Here is a 21,343-nt window from a genome sequence, read left to right on the forward strand (position 1 = left end):
TTTGAATTCTGAATGTAAATGTTGAAATTTATAATCTCTACATAAATTTTATTTCGAATTCATGTATATTCTAGATGATTCAATAATTATGTTATACATAATGCACACATTTCACCACCATCATTCCATAAGCTGAATCATTTCTATATTTGATTCTAAAATACCTTTTAATACACGAAAAATATAAAATCGATGCATGGGAGGAGTTCCAAAACGGTCTCACGAATCTTTATCTGTGAGACGGGTCAACCCTACCGACATCCACAATGAAAAGTAATAGTCTTAGTATAAAAAGTAATATTTTTTCATGGATGATCCAAATAAGATATATATCTCACAAAATACGACTCATGAGACCGTCTGATACAAGTTTTTGCCTTTCAATATATATCATACAATATAGTTTAAGCCGATCAAAAATTTCTGATATACACATTCAACCACCATGTTTGATGCGGATCTCGTGGAGATTGAGATATATATATAGGAAGCTTTGAAAAATATGATTGTACGTAGCGTACAGTTGTCTCCAACACTTAAAAATTATACAAGTAAAAGGTGAGTTTTTTTTCTTTTAATCTTTATAGAATCAATAATTGGTTATTTTCCAATTAAAAATATTTCATGATGTATATTCATGGCCCCTTAATATTATATTAAGTCTTCATGATATATGAACTCTTTTTTATATATATAAAAGGGAGTTTGACAAATAGATAGCTTCATTCAAGAATTCAAACGCTTCTGTTTTTTCTGCACTTTTCTCTCTTTTTGAAAACCCATTTTAGTTTTCCTGAAAATAATTCATTATTTTTTGCAAATATTAGTTATGGTGGCGGAGAGTGAACGTTACTTGTCTGTTGGATTATCAAAAGTTGCTCTATCAGAAACACACGGTGAAGATTCGCCATATTTTGCAGGTTGGAAAGCTTATGATGAAAATCCTTATGACGAATTGCGAGATTCCGCCGGAGTTATACAGATGGGACTCGCAGAAAATCAAGTGAGTTTCTTTGTTCGAATATTATAGAAATCTCGAGTCGAATTCGAATCAGGATGGAATCAAGATTTTGATCTTCAACTCTTTTATTTATCGAGTAGCATTTTCGTAAATGCATGTGTTGACCAAATCAAATTCAACAAAAGGAATGACCATCAAGATTTCACGCTTCGATTCAAGGATGTCACTTACTATATAATATATTTTATTAAGATATAAAATATAATTAAACTTCATCTATCTAGAATCTGTCTCAAATAAACTTAAGCGTTGCGCCCATCATTTCTGACTAGTTGTTAATTCTTCTGCAGGTTTCATTTGATATGGTAGAGAAATACCTGGAAAATAATCCAGCAAACATAGGAAACGAAACTTCCACCTTTAGGGAGAATGCACTATTTCAAGATTATCATGGGCTGAAATCTTTCAGAAAGGTACAAATGGCCACAAGAAACCTCGATCGTCTGAATATATATACTGTGGCATATTCAATATAATAGCTAATATTCAAGCTTGCAAATTAAATATCTGCAGGCAATGGCAAGCTTTATGGAACAGATTCGAGGGGGAAGAGCGAAATTCGACCCCGATAAAATTGTTATAACAGCGGGAGCAACAGCAGCAAATGAGTTGTTAACCTTCATTTTAGCTGATCCAGGAGATGCTTTGCTTATTCCAACTCCATACTATCCAGGGTATAATTATTTTTTAGTGATGTCATTTGGATAGTTATTTTAATAAAATATTATTTCATTACTTCCCCAAAAATAATTTCTTTTTGTGATATGGTATATAATAATTCAAAATATTATTTTTTCGATTTTTAAGTACATGTTTGTGATTAAAAAGTTAATAATGCAATATATAAATGCATAATTTATTATATACGATGGAAAATGTCAATTTCAGAAAAATAAACAAAATATACAGCGTATTAATTTTGAGTTTAATTAAGTACCTAAAATAAATTTCCAATATATTTATATTCACCCAGAAGTTTTATCCAACGTAACTCAATAATTGGACTACAATGCCACAGGTTTGACAGGGATTTAAGGTGGAGAACTGGTGTAAATATAATCCCAATTCATAGTAAAAGCTCAAACAATTTCAAAATAACTCAAGAATCCTTAGAATCTGCATACAACGAAGCCATGTCAAAGAACATGAAAGTTAGAGGAGTACTCATAACAAATCCTTCAAACCCTTTGGGAGCGACGATTACACGACCAGTTCTTGAAGGGATTCTTGAATTTGTTACGAGTAAAAACATCCATCTTGTCTCGGATGAAATCTACTCGGGATCAGCATTCTCGTCCGAAGAATTTGTCAGCATTTCTGAAATTCTTGAGGCGAGAAAATACCAAGAATCCGAAAGGGTTCACATCGTTTATAGTCTTTCCAAAGATTTAGGGCTTCCAGGTTTTAGGGTTGGCACCATTTATTCTTACAACGACCATGTCGTGAAAACCGCAAGAAGAATGTCTAGTTTCACTTTGATTTCTTCACAAACTCAACAGTTTCTTGCTTCAATGCTTTCGGATCGGCAATTCACAGAAAATTACATTAAAACGAACCGGGAAAGGTTGAAAAAGAGGCAGCAAATGATCGTTTCGGTGTTGGAAAATTCCGGGATCCAGTGTTTGAAAGGGAATGCTGGATTGTTCTGTTGGATGAATATGAGCCCTTTGTTGGAGGAGTGTACAAAAGAACAAGAACTAGATTTGTGGAAACTAATATTGCATGAAGTGAAATTGAATATATCTCCGGGATCTTCTTGCCATTGTTCGGAGCCTGGATGGTTTCGGGTTTGCTTCGCAAATATGAGTGAACGCACACTCGAAGTTGCACTCAAAAGAATCCATGATTTTATGAGTAGTAGAAAACTTATAATCAAGAGAATTGATGTACAATAATAATATTTGACCCATGTATTATACGTTAAGGTTAATCTTTATTCTTTTTCTTTAAATTGAGAAGGTGAATTCAAAGATTAATGATGCAATTCTTCCATTTTAATTTTATTTTATGCTACATCCTACTTATTATGATTCGAAATACAATAGTTTATTGAATAAGCAAGAGATTTGAAATTTATAAAGATTGGCTACCTACGTAGTTTCAAATTAAAATGTATATGTTTCATTAATTTTCTTGAATGAGACTTACCATGTTTCTTATAAATTAATGTCAAGTTCAGTTTTTGCCACAAGTTTCATGATTTAATGCTTTTGACTATTTTACTATTGAAAATTGAATGTGAAAACACAAATGTTTGATGTTGATGATGAGCTATTTTCTTGCGCAGCAAAATTGGATATGGAAGTACGATTTTGGCATCTAGCTATTTGCCCACCATGTTGTGAACATTTATTTTTTTTCGTACTTTCATATTAATATTTGGCATGGCATAATAATAATTTGGATTCCCTTTATTGACATGATCACGTACATGACGTCAATTCCGTGTTTTATTATATCATAATATCTTTTACTATTTTATTAAATATAAACAATATATGCAAATTGTTTTTGATGTCATGATATTTTTTTACCAAATTTTTTCTTTTATGCCTATAAAATATCTCAACACACCTAATATGTCTCAACAAATCATCACTCACAATTCCCAATTTCCTCGCCACTTCTTACAGTTTCCAGCATTTGCAAAACTCTCTCAAAGGAATAAGCTAAGGCAAAAACTTGTGTGAGACGGTCTCACGGATCGTATTTTGTGAGACGGATCTCTTATTTGGATCATCCATGAAAAAGTATTACTTTTTATGCTAACAGTATTATTTTCATTGTGGATGTCGGTAGGGTTGGCCCGTCTCACAGATAAAGATTTGTGAGACCGTCTCACAAAAGACATACTCATAAGCTAAATAAACATCCAATCTAAAATCAACACACCCAAATGTGAAACGGAAATTAACCAAATAAATCTTAAATATATTTTTACACCATGAAACATCAAGTTATAGGTTTAATTCCAATTTCGATCTTTTTTCCTTTTTTTTTCTATTTAAAAAATATTATATAAAACTGCAATGCTTGCGTCGATGCATTAGTATTATTGGAATATCACAACGACAATATAAAAAAAAAAAAAACAAGTATGGAGTCCATAGACTCCCTGGGTTCTGTCGATGCTACCTATGGGGGCAGTGCCCCACAAGATCTGGGCCGTTGATTTTAAAAAATTTGATGGACCCCGCATATATGTGGTTAAATTTGGGCCTTTGATCTTCTCATGGGGGCAGTACCACATGAGATAGGGTGAAATATTCCGACTCCCTGACCATTCCTAGGTTACTTGTCTTTTTTAGCAAAAACACGTGTCACTTTGATCACTCCATCACCCAATTTCTCCATATGGACCAGCTACAATACCTACCTTGCATGCTTCACTGCATACAATTCGGCATTTTGTGGTCCAATAGCCTCCATAGATCACTATATTTCTACCAAAAACAAAAAAATCTGCTACATGGACGTCCGTTTTCTCATCGTTAGAGCTAGCGATTTCTCAGTGAACAGATCCCTGAGATGAAATGTCTTAGTGACGTGATTTATCATTGGGTCAATAATACAATTGTACTCTCTCTTTTTGTGCTGCTCCTAGGCGCAAACACTACAAGAAAAATGATTTTCTGTATCACGTCATCAACAGCGTGCATTAAAAGCACGCTGCGAATATTATTTTTAACAGCGTGCACCCATATATGCGCTGTTAATAATATTGTTGTACTTGACAGAAATAACGGCGTGCATTAAAGACGATTTTTTTCCTCTATATGAACAACCATATGATTTTTGGAAATATTGTTCAATTAATCTACTCCAAATCTCAATTTTCTCAATATTTTTACGTTTATCATTTGGAATATTATATCTATTAACAACTTAAATTGGTTGTTTTTTCTTTTCCAGATCTTCCTGATCTTGAGAATTAGGTTGGACATGGAGTTTGAGACTCTACATGTCTCAGAAAATAATCCCTGGCCACTTAAAAAAGTTGGTACATCGAAACCTATGAAATTGAATAAATACTTGAAAATAAAGCCGCAAAAGCGTCGACATCGTTGCTAGCTCGTGCAAATTAAATTTGTAGTTACGTAATTTTCTCAAATCAAATATATTGGATATAAATGATCTAGCCGATCCTATTTCGGCCTAGTGTAATTTGATAAATGAATTTGAGATCTATAAGTTTCGATTATAATTTTTTTCTTTTCAATGAAATAATATATAAAATTTTAAATTATATCTTACTTATTACAAATTAATAATACAAAATAGAATCTACATCCAATTATTATTATTTAATGAAAATGAAATTCATCCTAATTAAAATACACTATTATATAAACATATAATGAATGTCTTTGAATTTTAAGATCTTACTTCTCTAAACAATAAAAATACGTTTTAATATATTTAAAAATCATTCATCCAAACGCAATATAAATAAAATCTGAAATGGTAGACAAATCACCTGAATAGTAATCGTCCTATCATTTTTCATGTCGAACTAATTAGCTAAATTTGCATATTCAAGTTATTGGACCCTTTTTTTCCTTGACTCATAACTTGATCAATGCATAAAATTTTAACTTGACATAATTGATTGAAAATAAATTTTTCTTGATTTAAACTTGATTTTTTTTAAAAAAAAAAATTGAATAGATCTCTTGTGAGAAGGTCTACAAATCTTTTATCTGTGAGACTAGTTAACTCTATCGATATTCATAATAAAAAGTAACACTCTTAGCATAAAAAGTGATACTTTTTCATGGATGACCCAAATAAGAGATCCGTCTCATAAAATACTCAACCCGGCTCAGGTCGATAAAATATATTAAATATTTTTGAATTTGATCTTAAAAATATAAATTTCGGAGCATTAATGAAATTTAATAAAACAGATGCATAGGTGTGTTAAAAAATGAAGTAAAAGCCAGAAACCTCCCTGCCGACATATTTATTTTTCCGTTAAAAATCCTCTCGTCTTTCCGTTTATCATTTATTGGCCAATGTCTAAAGAGTAACAAAAAATATATATATAATATAATTTATATTATATAAAATATAAGATCCATTCACATTTATAATAAAAAAATAATACAAAATTAACTTGTTTTTGTGATTTAATCTGTGGTTGAGCTTGATGCAGATAGTTCACCTGACGCATGGTCCACCAGAGTCAAATAAAAATTATGAAGTCATGAATTTATTTGTGAGGTATGTGGGCTCAGTAAAAAGTATCTCAGTAGTTGGTTGGTGTCACAAGGCGGTGGGTGTAGGACACGTGAGGATTGCGATATATTACAAGAGCTCGACCATTTCTCACAGGCAAACGTACAGTACTAATCCAGACACCGGCGAGGTATCCTACTCCCTTCGATTTCTATACATTTGAATATCTTTGGATGTTTTGAGATTATTATTATTTATGGGTTACGTTGGTGATCAAGGTAATAATTAACAACAATGGAAGCTGACATCTTGATGGATGTTGGATTGTTGCGAAACCATGATTTGTATCAGGTGCTATTTTTACTGATTATTCTTTCACATCGAAACCATGCATGGTTTCTTTTTTTTTTTGTTTTTTTGTCTTCATTTTAAATTTGTTTTTTGTTCATTTGTGACACAAAACTGATTGAGTTATGTTTGTTTGCCTTGGAAATCGAAATTAGTATTTGCTGGAGACTAGCGTGTATCCACGTGAAGCAGATTATCTGAAAGAGATAAGAGCTCTCACCTCAACTCATCCCATGTAACTTAATTTCCTCTGATAATTTACATCTTTTCATTTACATGATATATATCGAGAGCCCTCGAATTGTTGTTTTGTTAGTGTTGAAGATATATATAGCTTTGCATAAACAAGTCGATTCTTGATATATAGGGCGGTGATGGGTACAAATCCTGATTCCGGTCAACTGATTGCCTTACTCTTGAAGCTCATCAATGCCAAAAGAACTATTGAAATCGGAGTTTTTACTGGATATTCCCTTCTTCTAACTGCACTCACCATTCCTGAAGATGGGAAGGTTCTACATATACATCGGACCTAGTTAATAATGATTAATACGAAATGATGGAAATTTTGTATCAGAATGATTTTGTTTTACGGCTGATTAGAAAGGTTGATGTTACAGATCACGGCCATCGATCTGGATCGAAGTTCATACGAGATTGGTTTGCCCATAATCAAAAAGGCCGGTGTCGGACACAAAATAGATTTTATCGAGTCTCCGGCTCTTCCAGTGCTTGAAAAACTCTTGCAAGATGTAACAACACTAATTCTTTTTCGAATTGATTTCCCAAAACTTTAGTCTGATATCTTGTATTCACGATGCAGGATGACAATCACGGAACATTCGACTTTGCTTTCGTCGATGCGGATAAACATAATTACGTGGAGTACCATGAAAAGCTGTTGGGACTTCTGAAACCCGGTGGAATAGTGATATACGACAACACGCTCTGGGCAGGAACGGTGACGATGCCGGAGGATTCTGTTCCACCGTTTTTGTTACAGTTTCGGAAACCTGTGATGGAGTTGAATAAATATCTTGCTGCCGACACTCGCATACAAATTTGCCAAGTTCCTGTGGGTGATGGAATGACTATATGCCGGCGTTTGTAAGAGGTTTGTTGCAATGTTTCCATGGTGTTGCTCGAATAAAACGCGTATTTTCGTTTTGCTGGGTTTGATTGTTCGTTGAACTGTGTCGCTTTTGGTGAAAAACTTGGATCTTATTCTCAAGCTTCAAGGGTCGAGTCTCTGTTTAATAATTATAAAGAGTGGCTTTCTATATTTGAAGGCAAGAAGACAACTGATGGAAATCGGAATACAATACAAATTAAATCGTAAACAATTCCCAACATAATGGCACATATCAACCACTAGTTTCTTCATATCATATCAGCTTTTGCTTTGCTGCAAATGTTTCGGCCACTAGGAGAGGGAAGGCAATGGTTGCATCGCAATGTACCTGCTCAGGTAAGACAATTAACATGCCAAACCAGAGTGCATTCGATCCACATATTAATTATTACCAATATGCGAGAGAGAGAGAGAAATGAATTCAACATACCTTCACAGACTTGGCTGAAACTCGAATTTTGCCCCAAGACACGGCTTCGTCGGGACGAGCACCTGAATCACTTCCATCGAACTCTTGTGCAGTGTTGATAAAGACAGCAAAATCGGCTCCGTTTCGCATCATATTTGCGTTGCATATATGATGCTTGGGCAAACCTCCTCCGAGAAGTATTATACCCGTCTTCCTCAGACCAGAATAGACTGCCTCATCATCCATGGCTCGAATATCTATTCATAAACTGAGCCTCTCATGACTTATGCTAGAACAACATATACTGTCGCAAGATGATGGTTACCTTGCACAATGTCAATCACCAGGCCACCATGCTCATGCTTATACGAGTGGAAGTATAACATATCGCCCAGCGAACCATCGGTTAACCCGGGGCAGAAGATGGGTATGTTGTTCTGCAACAAGAGATGAGAACTAATAAATAAATAATAGAACCGGAAGAACATCATACGGTGAATTAATGACTGATAACGAACGACTCAAGGATGAGTGCTCATCATTGATTTTTTACTACATTTGAATGATCATGTACCTTGTATGCCCAGTACAAGTATGAGTGCTCATCATTGATTTCTTTCCCCAGTCGAGCAATCACTTTAGATGGTGTCCAGAGTACATTCTGGAAACATAGGAGGAACGAGACCACGACCTCAGAAACATCTCATAATCAACATTTGAATCCTTTCTCGGAGATTATTACATTATTTTTAATATAAATGTAATGGACTAAGATCGTGAATTGATAGAAAACAAAAAATCGCAGACAAATGCATTTATCTATCATTTGGCACACCGGATATACTAGCTCTATGAAAAAGAGTCGAGCGGAACAATACCTGTAGTTTTTGTTCATCTAACATCTGGTCGAAAATTGGAATGATCCAATCCTCAAATTTACAGTAGTTGTCGTTAGGAACCAACAAATTTCCGATGCGGTTCAAGCCTTTTGAACGAAGAAGAGCTCCAGGAAGAGCAAAGTCGCCTTTGAAAGTGGGAGCAAGGCACTTCACAAGGTCCTCCTCCACACCACCAGCCGTGGTTACCACTACATCGACCTACCGACGCGTCGGACAGACACCACATGGTGTGAAATTCAGGTAATATTGCATGATGTAAAACCATTCATGATTCACCTTACTATCTGTTAAAAACATTTGCTATGTTCCACAATTCCGAAGATGGAAAGGGAACCCACTATAAATACCCTACAAAAAAGACTAAAAAATTCCGCTTTCGGCAACTCTTTGGTCACGCTGATCCTAGAAATTCAAGAGCACTTTACTTCAATGAGACTCGAGGATCACAGGGCGTAAAATATTCGCAAAATATGAATAAATTTGGCGCATGACGCGACACATGGACAAGAAACAGAGTTTTCTGCAAACACTCACCATGCGATGCTGAAGAAGATACCGAATTGTCTCCCGAATGCCAGAGGAAATGAGATTTGAAGTGAAACCAAGAAACACCTTACATCTCACCGACTCCCTAAAAGCCGGGTCTCTTTCCTTTTCACTGCAATCCTTAGTCGGAGTCTCATTCGAAAGCCTCCAATCTAGCTTCAATCACAAATAAGGAACAGTACCAACAAAACAGAGACGCATTTCAATGTCGGTCAAAGAAAAATATATAGTTCAGAATAATTAACGATGGTGGAAATGCTGATAGTATTCGTAGTTGACATATATATATGTTATCTACACTCAGCTAAAAAACCTCCATTATGGAGCACTAATGAAACTTATCAGTTCAGAATATACTGTAAAATGTCAATATCATCACACGAGCACACCACGCTCGTGCTACTAAATTCAACAAATAAAGTGATAAACAAAGAGAAAAGAACTAGAAGGAAAAAAAGGGTAAAGAGAATCAAGAGACCATTTCATTAACTATTCGGACTGCGTCCCCGAGATTAGCGGCCTGGAATCCGGTAGAGACCAGTGATTTGATAAGCTCCGGGTAGTTCACACCTTTGTTGAAATCGTAGCCCACGATCTCTGAAGCCCCCTCCATTGAAACGGAGTGCTTGAAAACCGCCTGTCGGGCGGAATCCATCTGGTTTGCCGACATAGCTTAACTGGCGCGAGGTGATCGATTTTTGAATTTCCCGGCGCCATGGCCGCGCAGATTTATACTTGCTCTGGATTTGTGGTTTAACGTGCACGTGCCTTATATTTCGATAAAAACTAAATAAATCGATAACATCATTTTTTTTTGGTTCACAGGCCTTCCACGTGGTTTACGTTGGATTTGGAGTGCATAAAATGTTGTGCACAAGAAAAGTTTCAGACATTTCTACTCCAAATGTTTTAAGTCGAGTCGATATGTCACGCATTTTCATGATGTTTTCTCGTACACCTCTAATACTGATGAGCCTTAATGAAGAGAATTTCATAATTAAATTACTGAAAAGTGTTTTATCTAAAGACTGAAACTGTTCATCAATTGCTCATTCTTGTTTTATGAAAAATTGGACAAGTAAGGCCTAAATAAGTGGATGGTAAGTGAGAAATATTCCACATAGGAAAATAATCATAGTATTGGTGAGCTTATATTGAGTTACACTTCGTAAAAGTGTAAGAAAGGTTGGTCAAAAGGCTCTCTCGCGCACGCTGGTGCAGGGGTTGCAAATCTTGGGCCCGATTTGCAATGGAAAAGGCTTGACTTGTGTAAAAGCGTACGAGCGCGATCTGAGTGCGTCGAATGTCGGACCGATCAAGGCAAAATTTCTGACCAAAATTCATCTGACTTTTGCTATTTTTTCAAAAGCTTTATGTACTATATCATTGGATAGGTTGTGTGACAGTTTATACTTACAATCTCATTTTACGACAGGTCTGATTTATTGAAAAGTTTACAGATATATTAACAAAAAATTATCGATGTTTACAGATGTATTAATTGATATTTGCCTTGTAAAAAAAATAAAATCTCACCTTTATAAGGTCTACACCTCAATGGATTTCGTTAAATATATATTCAGGGATCCGGGAAATCGGAGCCTCTTGTTTTTTTCATGGACGATATTATTATAATTAAGTTTTGAAGTCGAAATTTTGGCGTCAAGTTGATTGATTACAAGTGAATAATTGTATAAATACTATCCGTTTTCATCCACCACCAATCAAATACGTGATTTCGTGATAAGACAGCATGTCACGGAGTCCAGAAGGCTTGGTGTCACAAATCTCCGTCCCTACTTTGCGCTGGATAACACTACCTATTCTAAATTTGTGGTTGTGAAGATATTATATTTATCATTTGGAGTGTGATTGATAAATTAAGTGTATTTTAGTCTAAAAATGACAACCAAATTTAATATCTATGAGTCTAGCTAAAGTATCTAGGGTGTGTGTTCATACTTCGGATATAATCGAAAAATTCGACCATCTTTTTTATTGGTTTTTTTCGTTTTTTCAATTCAGTTACGAGATAATTTTATTTAATTTCACGTAATTTCGTTTTTTTTTAAAACGAAAAATCGATACAAGTGAATCGGCCGTTTAGTTTAAATAACAATTTCTTCCTTAAATTTTAAAAGATTCCACTTTTATTGCTCCATAACTCAATTGTTGATTTAATATCCGTTGCTCTATAATTCAATTGTTGATTTAATGTTATTCGGTGAAATGATTAAAAGATTGGTGCTTTTTTTTTGAAGATGTTGCTGTTATTTTTTGTCGGCCATTCGTGAGAATATGATATGCATTAAATAACATGATTTGAAGATGGTTGGTGATGCATGAAAAGTTGTGCAATTCAGTGTTCACGCCTCACAGTTTGATTGTAAGTTTTATTTGATCATTTTATTTATCTCATTCATGAGGTTTTTTTTTTCATCTCAATATATATTTATTTGATCTTGTTGTTCTATAATATTTTCGAGTTATTTTGTTCTTTTGTATCAAGAAAAAAAGTGTTCTATTTGAAAATACAGTGAGTTGTTGTATAAGATAATATCAGACAGAAACTTGTGTGATACGGTCACACGGGTCGTATTTTGTGAGACGGATATCATATTTTGATCATCCATGAAAAAGTATTACTTTTTATGCTAAAAGTATTACTTTTTATTGTGAATGTCAGTATGGTTGACATGTCTCACAGATAAAGATTCGTGAGACCGGTTCAGTTCGATACTATAATATTATGAGTAGGTCTTTTGAAAATATCACAAAAGACATACTCATAATATTATAGTATCGAACTGAACCAAATTAAAATGGTTTGGATTTTTTATCGGATGTTTCCAAAACCTGAAAACCGAGTTTAGCTTAGATAAAATAAAACGAATCGACTGATGAATACCTCAAAATAAAAAAACTTTAAATTGACAGTAGAATAATTTATCTTTGATACAATTAAATAATTTTATAAATTTAACTTTCTTTTAATTTAGACCATCCAACAGTCAACATTCTCGATTACAATATCATAGAGGTGTGATCGGAATTCGAAGGAGGAGAACCACTCAATTTACTAGCGTGGGTAGAATCTCCATTGAATATTTTTTTGGGAGCATATGCGATGAAGAATACCAAATACACGATGCTTTTCCATTTTTGGAAGGACTGTATATTCAAGCAATTGTAAAAATGTACTATCATGCTCGTTTTTAGATTCAAAAAAAAAAAAATTGTGCCGACAAGTTTATTTTTTTAAGACACCAACATAATTTCATTCATTGATGTTCCCACCAATTTTCACACAGTTGAATGGATAAGTCCAACTGAAGATAATATAATTTATCATATGGTACGGAATATTTCTTGCATGTGATGAGTTTGCTGTGATTGTATGTAAAACAAAAAAAATAAGACATTTGATCAATGTCGTATTATTATGTATAGACTACGTTTGGTTTGGTTAGAGAATAAAAAAATGAAATGATTAAGAGAGAAGAAAGGATAAAAAGAATGATTGAAATAGATAAGGATAAAATAATATTATGTCTGGTATGATTTTTAAGAATATGATAAATAATAATCTTTTGATTAATTGACAAAATTGTCCTTCCAGTTTTGTGGACGTGGTCGACGGTGGTTGGCCGGCCGGAAGAGGCGGCTGCGGCGGTCGGCCGACAGGAGGAGGGGTGGTCGGCGACGGTCGCCGACGACAGTGGTCGCCGACGGTCGGTGTAGGGAAGTGGTGGTGAGCTTGAATTTAGGAGAATAGTAAAATTGAAAAAATAGGATGAATTAAGAGTGAAATAAATAATCATAGGGGGTGAGGAGTGATTATTTTATCACACCTAATATAACCTAATCATTCATAGGAAGAATAGACTTGATTAAATAATCACACCTACCAAACATGTGATTAGATGGGTTACAAAAAATAAACCCACCTAATCACCCCTATCAAACGCACCGTACAAGTATAGATGAGAAACATTATTTTCAAGTGTGTAGAATTCGAATTTCGAATCTAAGTAGCTTTTTACGTGTGGACCGGTCCAGTTGAATGAAATCACGGATTACAAATTTTCTAAACTAGGCCCATTTGTCAAACCCAAAAGTGAATTTTGATCCAGTCCAATACACTCTCTCTCTCTACACAAGCATAGATAACCCTAAGCGCTGGAGTTTCCATCTTTAGCTGAGGTAGCTACTCTGTATGACTCGGAGCTTTCGTTGCGTCTCAGGAAAATAATCGATAATGGGTAATTTTTCTGGAACCTAAATTGCAATTGCCTTTATTTATCATTGATTTGTATCTAGAATCGGCGATTGATTTGGAAGAATTTCAGGTAAGGTTCATGGATCGCTGGCACGTGCTGGAAAGGTGAGAGGACAGACGCCGAAGGTGGCGAAGCAAGACAAGAAGAAGAAGCCACGTGGCCGTGCTCACAAGCGTATGCAATACAACCGCCGTTTCGTCACTGCTGGTAATCCTAACTTTGCACATATTGAGTTAGATCATTTATAACTTGAATTTGTTGCTTTGGAATAGTTTATTTATGTTGCACATATGGATTGAAGCATTTGGGAAATCTACCCGACTTGACTGCTTTTCAAAACTATAAAATTTAAATCATGTATAGCTGTTATATATTTTCCTTGATAACAATTTATACAAATGCTTAAGTATTGGATTAATTTGAGAACATGCTTCCGAATCTATTCATCGAATCAAAGTATTCAATCCTAATTCCATTTTCTAGACTGTGTGGGGATTAGGAATATTTAAATAATCAAGTTGTTTCGATGCTGAGAGAATCCTGTCTTTGGGTCCAGGCTTTGATTTATAAGAGTACTTGATATTATCTTGATGAATTGGGAATTCTATTTGACATTATCCCTCTTTTATGGAATATCAGTATGAAATTTACCTGTTTTTGGTATGATTTTTTCGTTTCAACCTTAGTGGTTTATCGAATATGATAATGGTGAAATATGCTTAAAGATTTCATGCTACATTTGATAACATAGAGTTTTGACTGGATTGGTTACATGGTTTTCTTGGAATTACTTGCAGTTGTTGGCTTTGGAAAGAAGAGGGGGCCCAATTCATCTGAGAAGTAAAGTTTGAAGTTAGTCATTTCTTGCGGGTGGAGTCTTTGGAGACCTGAAATTTATCGTTTCTCCCTGTCATGTCATAGTGTTTTGACTTGACTGCTGTAGCAGCTCTTTTATGGGAATTTGACTATATATTGAATACGTTTCTGTTCTAATTTTAGTATTTTGAGTTGAATTAATTTGAATTGTGAGTGCTGTTTTGTGTAGAGTGATGAGCCGAGGAACTGTCTCAAGTTTTTACAGGACACCTAAATGATATAAACTGTTTCAGATTATGGCTGTGGAAATGTTCAAGGATTTGAAGCACATAAAGATTATGACGATACACACTCGGTATAGATCCCTGTACATTTGATCATATTAGGATGAGATGATAACCCATTGATGTTAATTTAAAAAACTTAGGTTTTCTTTATTGAAATTTGAAATTTTCCCCCCTTGTTTTTTCACTTTTCTTACACTCCAATCTCCATCAAGGAATTACCACGGTCTGTCCTATTGCGCGTGTGATCACAACTCACAACATTAGCAATGTATCATGCTCGCAAGAGATATGCACTCGCACAGTTCACAAAATTTCAATCTTGGCTTGTATCTGATGCATTAACCAGTGTAACAATGAAAGCTAAGATCTGAGTACAAGGTGACTTGGACTTCAAAATTTCCTGTGAACGAAATTTGTCCGCGAATCCTAGCTTCAGAGTTGATGGAATTTACAAGGGGAATCGAATTTCAAAATCGAGCAACCCATGTAAGATATGCGTATATAGAAAAACCTATACCTTTCTATGCCTAAGAATTTGGGAAATTCCAATGGTCGTACGCTTGTATAACTCGAGGAAGTTGTCATTTAAAATTTCTAAATCTTTAAAAAAAATTTAATGTGGATTTGTTAGAAAATTTTATTTTACCCTGAAGTTATATTTGTATGGATGGATTTGAAGCTACGAATTTCAAATCCATAATAACGAATTTGTTGATTTATTTAAAAAAATTCAACTGAAAATGAATTTTAAATGCAAAATAATTATTTTTTTGAGTTCTTGTGTTAGATTTCAAATTTATTTCAGAAAGAAATTATTTCAAATCTTCTCCTTAAATACTTTTTCAAATGAAAATCTTTTGATCCAAATGCTATTTAAATTCCCCCATTCTCTTAGTGTATGGTGTTTAAGCGTGAAAATTTTATGACAATCACACAGCAATCAATATCTTGAACCTTCCCTTGGTCACAATAATGAAAGAAAGCAATAAAATATTAATAAAGATAGATAAAAATCCAATTCCGACATAGATCAATTTATTTTTTGTTTTTGTTTTTTTTTTTAAATTCTATAAAAGTCCAAGAAAATCAATTTAAGGTTTCCCATGGGGAAAACTACTACCGAGATTTACAATTCATCGTGAAAGCTTCCCTTTTGTGGTACCTTTTGAGAGTGATAATCAAGAAGATAAGTCGCAGCCAAAGATGCATGCAAAGCGGCACCGTAAGGAAGTACATCTTCATTCACTTCAAATAGAGGGGAATGGCCGAACTCAAGCCGTCCCCTAGTCTCGTTTACCATCCCGACATAGTAGAAGTATCCCGGTATCGTCTCTGCAAAAAACGAGAAATCTTCAGACCCCATCACTGGCTGGACCTCTTTCACACTCTCGTTGCCTAACATACGTCCTGCTACATTGAGGAAGTGCACGTGCAATCTTCGGTCGTTTACAGTCACCGGGTAGAAGGGCTTCTCGTTTTCGAAGAAGTGAAGTGTGGCATTACAACGTTGAACTGAAGCTTGAAGGGTGACAACCTGAAAATCATGTGAATGCAGAGACTTTTTTTTTGAAAAAAAAAATGAGATTTATTTACAAGGAGGCAGGAGCAGATGTTGAAAGTAAATATAAACATGTCAGAGATGTACATTCGAGAATTGCAAAATTCTAAATAAAGATTCACCAAACCTCGTAAGAATCGAATAATGATTTTGATGCATCCATCCTTGCATCCCGTTTTATGTAACATCGTATCGAAATTTGAAACCAACTGTAGTATTATTGAAATCAGAAAAGTTGTCTTCTAAATCCAATTCCATTATTTATACTTTTCAACAGCCGATTGGACATAATGTCACAAAATGAGCCAAGAGCACCACAAATTTCTAAAAACTTAATCTCTATGATCATCTTGTGGGCACAAAAGTAACGGGATCGAAATGCCACAACTATCCCACTCCAGTTGTATATATATAGTTGATGCATATCATATCATAATTTTAATCACGTTGAGAAGCTTACCTCTTCAATGCGCTGTTTGAGCTGCTTAAAACTTTCTTTGGAAAATGCTCGGAATGTTCCACCAATCGTAACCGAATCGGGAATGACATTGAATGCGCGACCACCTTCAAATTTAGCGACAGTGACTACCTGAAAGATCATTTCTTCTACATAAATTGTGTATATATTCACTAAACGAAAGAAGAGAGTGCATAAATAAAGTGTACTACCTGAAGTCCATAATAGTCTCATGAAATCTGATCGAAATTTTTTACCTGTGAATCCAAAGGATCGGCTTCCCTTGAAACAAGTTGCTGTAAACTCAAAATAATATTTGAAGTGGCTAAAATCGGGTCTATAGTGTGCTGTGGGATGGCAGCATGACCACCTTTCCCACTAATTGTCGCCTCAAAAAACCCACAGCCAGCCAAAACAGGGCCGGATCTTGTGGCCACCATACCTATAGGATATTTAGACGATACATGCAAGCCAAAGATTGCATCAACATTCTCTAGTATCCCGGCATCTCGCATTTTCTTTGCACCACCACCCCCCTCCTCTGCCGGTTGGAAAACCAAGATAACAGTACCCTGAAATCCAAAATATACATAACAGAAATCTTTAACTTACTTGCCATTCACGAGAAATCCATAATTCAATTGCATTTTCTAGAGTGAGATGTCATCTGAGATGAGAATAACATTTACTATAACAAACAGCCAAAAATACTACTTCAGGCATACAAGTTACATGAATCAGACAAAAGATCGAAGCCTATTTAAATAAAAGTTCCTTAAATAAAGTAGAAGGAAGAAACCTGTAATTCACTACTATGCTCCTGAAGTAATTTAGCTGCGCCAAGAAGCATGGCCACATGAGCATCATGTCCACAAGCATGCATCTTTCCATTAACTTTACTTTTGTGTTCCCACTCCACTGCTTCCTAATCGAGTTAAAAGCCAAGACAAATTAACAATAAATATCTTATCAACAAAGTTCAGAAAAATAGAAAAAAAGATCAAACAGGATTCAATTAGTATGTTGATTTATAGGGTAAGAAACATATGTCTGCTCAAATGCTGAGCAAGCGATTATTAAAAGCGACTTTGGTCAAACATAAATTTGGAAAAATGGTCTCCATCTGACCAAAAATGCGTTGTCTGACACTTAGATTATGCCTGCTTTGATATTTTAAAATTTATGTTTGATCAAGATTTTTTTAACAGTTTCTCTGGGTCACAGTGTTGCTCCATTACTAATCATGGCAGGCTAATAAATGAAAAATGTCATTCTATCCCTAAAAGGCTAGTATTTCGGATATGAGGTTTCTTGATGACCTGAAAAAAGATATGGTTGACTCAATACCGATAATGTAGCATGTTTTCATGTCATAAGTTACATTCGAGTGCATATGCCGAATATAGCATGCAAGTAGAAGGCATCTAGAATCCGCTGATGCCGAATTCTCGAATTTTAGACAATGGCGCACCGAACATCCATTTCCCAAGTAACTATGGAATGACTGATATACTTGAAAGATTCTACTATGACTGAAAATTTCATGCTACCTTAGAGCAAGGGTGCACATGTTGGATGCACCCTTGGGCCAATACTCTGAGGGGCGTATCTTGTCAACCAATATTTGGTGTTTTATCATATGGCCTACCATCAACACGGAGCCAGGATTATATATTTCCATAAATTATTCATCAAACTCTAGAAAAACCTCGACAGTATTACGCAAAATATTTAAATAAAAGTATTATTTTTTTGGCACAAAACCTGCATAGCTAAAGCATCCATATCAGCTCTAATGGCGACAAAAGGTGGACTTCCCGTTCCAATGTATCCAACCACCCCAGTAACAGCAATTGGATGTTCATAAGAAATGCCCAATTTATCAAGCTCATTTCTGATGAGCCTGCTGGTGTCAAATTCCTCAAAACCAAGCTCTGGGTTTTCATGTAAATCCCTCCTAATGCTCACCATCCACTCAACAAGCTCAGGGAGTTTGGCCAAATACAAGAATTTTGATGGGATTTCAGGTAACCCCTGTTCGGTTAGAAAAGGCTCAGACAAAGAAAGCTGCGCGCACAGTATGTAAAGGAAAGGGTTATAAAGAATGAAACTCATGATTCGTTTTGACGATCAGTGACGAATTCTTGTGAATTCTGAGTTTGTGTCGTCGCTGACGAACTGTTTGTTTGTTTGGGAATCTCGGAGTTTGCGATTGTCGATGGTGTATGATGAAATGAGTGTACAAGATTAAAATTTTAAATTTTTTATTTTAGAGTAATTTTTAATTTCATATTTTAATATTTCTTACTATTATTATTATTATTATTATTATTATTATTATTATTCAAAAAATAATATTATTAATGATGAATCAATATCTATGTTTGAAGAAAATCATATTAATGGTGCCCTACCATTTCTCTTTTCGTCAAAATACCTCTTTTCTCCGGCTTTAATTTTATTACAAAGTTTGGATCCAAAGTTAATGTGAAGCTTCTTGAAGTTTCATTATCATCAGACATTATTTAAATGTAGTATTGATTGAGGGTTCATTATAACTAGACTTCGAACACGAGAATTTATCGTACACTCGAAATCTCGGTGCACCTATAAGCATCAACTATTTGATCCTAGCCAACAAAAAAAAATTGAAGCAAGGTTCTAAAGAATGTCTTGCTAATGTTTTGGAGGGTTTCGAATTCGAAATTTTATATAATCTCCAAATCTTGGTATCAAATCCACTATAAACATAAAAAAAAATATTTGATTCCTAAGGAAAAATCACCCTAATGACGCACTTAATGCGACTCGAAAATAAGCCTTCGGTGTATTTTTTTGTGATTAGGGATATGATCATATGATGGCAATTGATTCTATTTATTTGAGTAGATGATCATATTCGAACTTCGGACCAAGCCATTGATAAAATTGGTTGAAAGCATTACAAGTGCTATTTTTTGGCATTTCATATTATGTTTACTTCAATGCCCTAAATAACACACAAATTATGCTTGAAATTATCAAGATTCAGGATACATTATTCGAGATTTTTTAATCATTATTTCTGTTCAAATCTTTTTTTTAATCATTTTCATAAAAGTCATAGGATCTTTTTCAATGAGATGTCGACGTAAAAACACTATAACTTTTGCTTTTTCTTGTGATGATGAGATAACATATTCTTTAATGGTCTCACTTAGACCCAATAACTCAAGATGCATTTCTACATCGAGAGTCCATGACATATAATTTTTTCCCGTAATGTCGAGAGCAACAAATTCGATCTTTGTCAAATTTGACAAAGTGGTGCTAGAAAAATAACAATGCATTTTATTAGTTATGTTCTAAATCTATTAATATGACAATAAAAAGTAACGGATAAATTATAAGTACAAGCATTCTTAAAAATAAAAAAACGTGAGGTGGAATATTCTCTGATAAATACAAAACTAGTGAGTATAATAAACAAAATAATTATACAAAATAACCTTGTGAAATCATAAAAGATGCAAAATCTCGAGAAAATCTAAAGTGTGTCCCCCACAGTCCCAATCTCCAGCATCCTTAACCTAATCCCGTCCTTGTCTCTCTTTATCCAGACATTGCACATATTATTATCCTCACATTATTTTTTGAAATCCAAAAATAGTTATCCTTTTTTTGGGGTATTATTATTATTATAAAATAGCGACACTTTGTTTGTAAAATGATTGATCGTTTTATTTAAATAATATACTTAAATGATTGAAATAGTCTTTTATGATACAGTCTCACGAATCGAATTTTTATCTGTAAGACTATTAATCATATCGATATTCACAATAAAAAGTAGTACTTTTTCATTGATTACACAAATAAAATATCTGTATCACAAAATATGATCCGTGAAACTGTCTCACACAAAATAATTTTATATAATTATTAATTCTTATAATTGCGTGATAAAAAATCACTACACATGTAGGGGCCCTTATCTCATAATCGTTATTACAATGCAATCTGATTAGGATTAACTAATTACAGCGGAAAACGAGTTTAAATTTTCTTTACAATGAGCCCAAATAATTTTATTTGAATACTAAAAATAGTATTTCATCTCAAATCATAAAACACGCCCACACGTAATCAAAGCCAATCACATACAAAAAACTCATATCCTCGGGACATGCCCCGGTCTATAGATACATATACATATATACTGGGAACAAAACATAAACCTCAACTCAAACTGTGACTCCTTCCAGAAGCACCCTCTCCGATCTCCTGATATCCTGGAGTACCTGCCATTGTCCACACACAAAGACAACAATAGCCCCCCTTGGGGGTGAGCAAAGCTCCGTATGGAACAACCAATCATATATACCACAGATATCTAAACAATGATATATGGTATGCAATGCATGTATGTCGTG

General features: G+C 34.5%; 5 protein-coding genes across 7 annotated transcripts; 3 read left to right on the plus strand and 2 right to left on the minus strand.

The window, feature by feature from the left end:
• Positions 1-765: 765 nt before the first annotated feature.
• On the plus strand, positions 766-7,804 carry LOC142551950 (1-aminocyclopropane-1-carboxylate synthase 7-like). The gene is made up of 5 exons (XM_075661484.1): positions 766-1,003; positions 1,312-1,434; positions 1,535-1,695; positions 2,040-2,885; positions 7,756-7,804. The coding sequence occupies exons 1-5, from the start codon at positions 830-832 to the stop codon at positions 7,802-7,804; spliced, it is 1,353 nt and encodes a 450-aa protein (XP_075517599.1). The 5' UTR covers positions 766-829.
• Positions 6,409-7,723, plus strand: LOC142551953 (cation-dependent phenylpropanoid and flavonoid 8-O-methyltransferase 1-like). The gene is made up of 5 exons (XM_075661487.1): positions 6,409-6,550; positions 6,703-6,782; positions 6,915-7,059; positions 7,168-7,299; positions 7,371-7,723. Exons 1-5 carry the CDS (start codon positions 6,494-6,496, stop codon positions 7,656-7,658), a joined length of 702 nt encoding a protein of 233 aa, XP_075517602.1. The 5' UTR covers positions 6,409-6,493; the 3' UTR covers positions 7,659-7,723.
• On the minus strand, positions 7,769-10,282 carry LOC142551951 (deoxyhypusine synthase-like). Of its 2 annotated transcripts, XM_075661485.1 has the most exons (7): positions 10,012-10,282; positions 9,522-9,689; positions 8,967-9,185; positions 8,663-8,749; positions 8,414-8,525; positions 8,110-8,345; positions 7,769-8,007 (listed from the first exon to the last, which is right to left on the minus strand). In XM_075661485.1, the coding sequence occupies exons 1-7, from the start codon at positions 10,201-10,203 to the stop codon at positions 7,933-7,935; spliced, it is 1,089 nt and encodes a 362-aa protein (XP_075517600.1). In that variant the 5' UTR covers positions 10,204-10,282; the 3' UTR covers positions 7,769-7,932. The 2 variants fall into 2 exon arrangements, with proteins under 2 accessions (XP_075517600.1, XP_075517601.1); XM_075661486.1 differs by lacking the exon at positions 10,012-10,282 and having other exon boundaries at positions 8,967-9,389; positions 9,522-9,662.
• A 3,368-nt stretch (positions 10,283-13,650) lies between these two features.
• Positions 13,651-14,989, plus strand: LOC142551000 (small ribosomal subunit protein eS30z/eS30y/eS30x). Of its 2 annotated transcripts, XM_075660052.1 has the most exons (4): positions 13,651-13,795; positions 13,883-14,020; positions 14,611-14,665; positions 14,859-14,989. In XM_075660052.1, the coding sequence occupies exons 1-3, from the start codon at positions 13,792-13,794 to the stop codon at positions 14,655-14,657; spliced, it is 189 nt and encodes a 62-aa protein (XP_075516167.1). In that variant the 5' UTR covers positions 13,651-13,791; the 3' UTR covers positions 14,658-14,665; positions 14,859-14,989. The 2 variants fall into 2 exon arrangements, with proteins under 2 accessions (XP_075516167.1, XP_075516166.1); XM_075660051.1 differs by lacking the exon at positions 14,859-14,989 and having other exon boundaries at positions 14,611-14,830.
• A 941-nt stretch (positions 14,990-15,930) lies between these two features.
• On the minus strand, positions 15,931-19,173 carry LOC142551954 (IAA-amino acid hydrolase ILR1-like 4). The gene is made up of 5 exons (XM_075661488.1): positions 18,696-19,173; positions 17,731-17,856; positions 17,189-17,503; positions 16,935-17,063; positions 15,931-16,450 (listed from the first exon to the last, which is right to left on the minus strand). Exons 1-5 carry the CDS (start codon positions 19,044-19,046, stop codon positions 16,043-16,045), a joined length of 1,329 nt encoding a protein of 442 aa, XP_075517603.1. The 5' UTR covers positions 19,047-19,173; the 3' UTR covers positions 15,931-16,042.
• Positions 19,174-21,343: the final 2,170 nt, after the last annotated feature.

This window comes from Primulina tabacum, chromosome 7, assembly GCF_025594145.1.
Source record: "Primulina tabacum isolate GXHZ01 chromosome 7, ASM2559414v2, whole genome shotgun sequence".
NCBI lineage: Eukaryota > Viridiplantae > Streptophyta > Magnoliopsida > Lamiales > Gesneriaceae > Primulina > Primulina tabacum.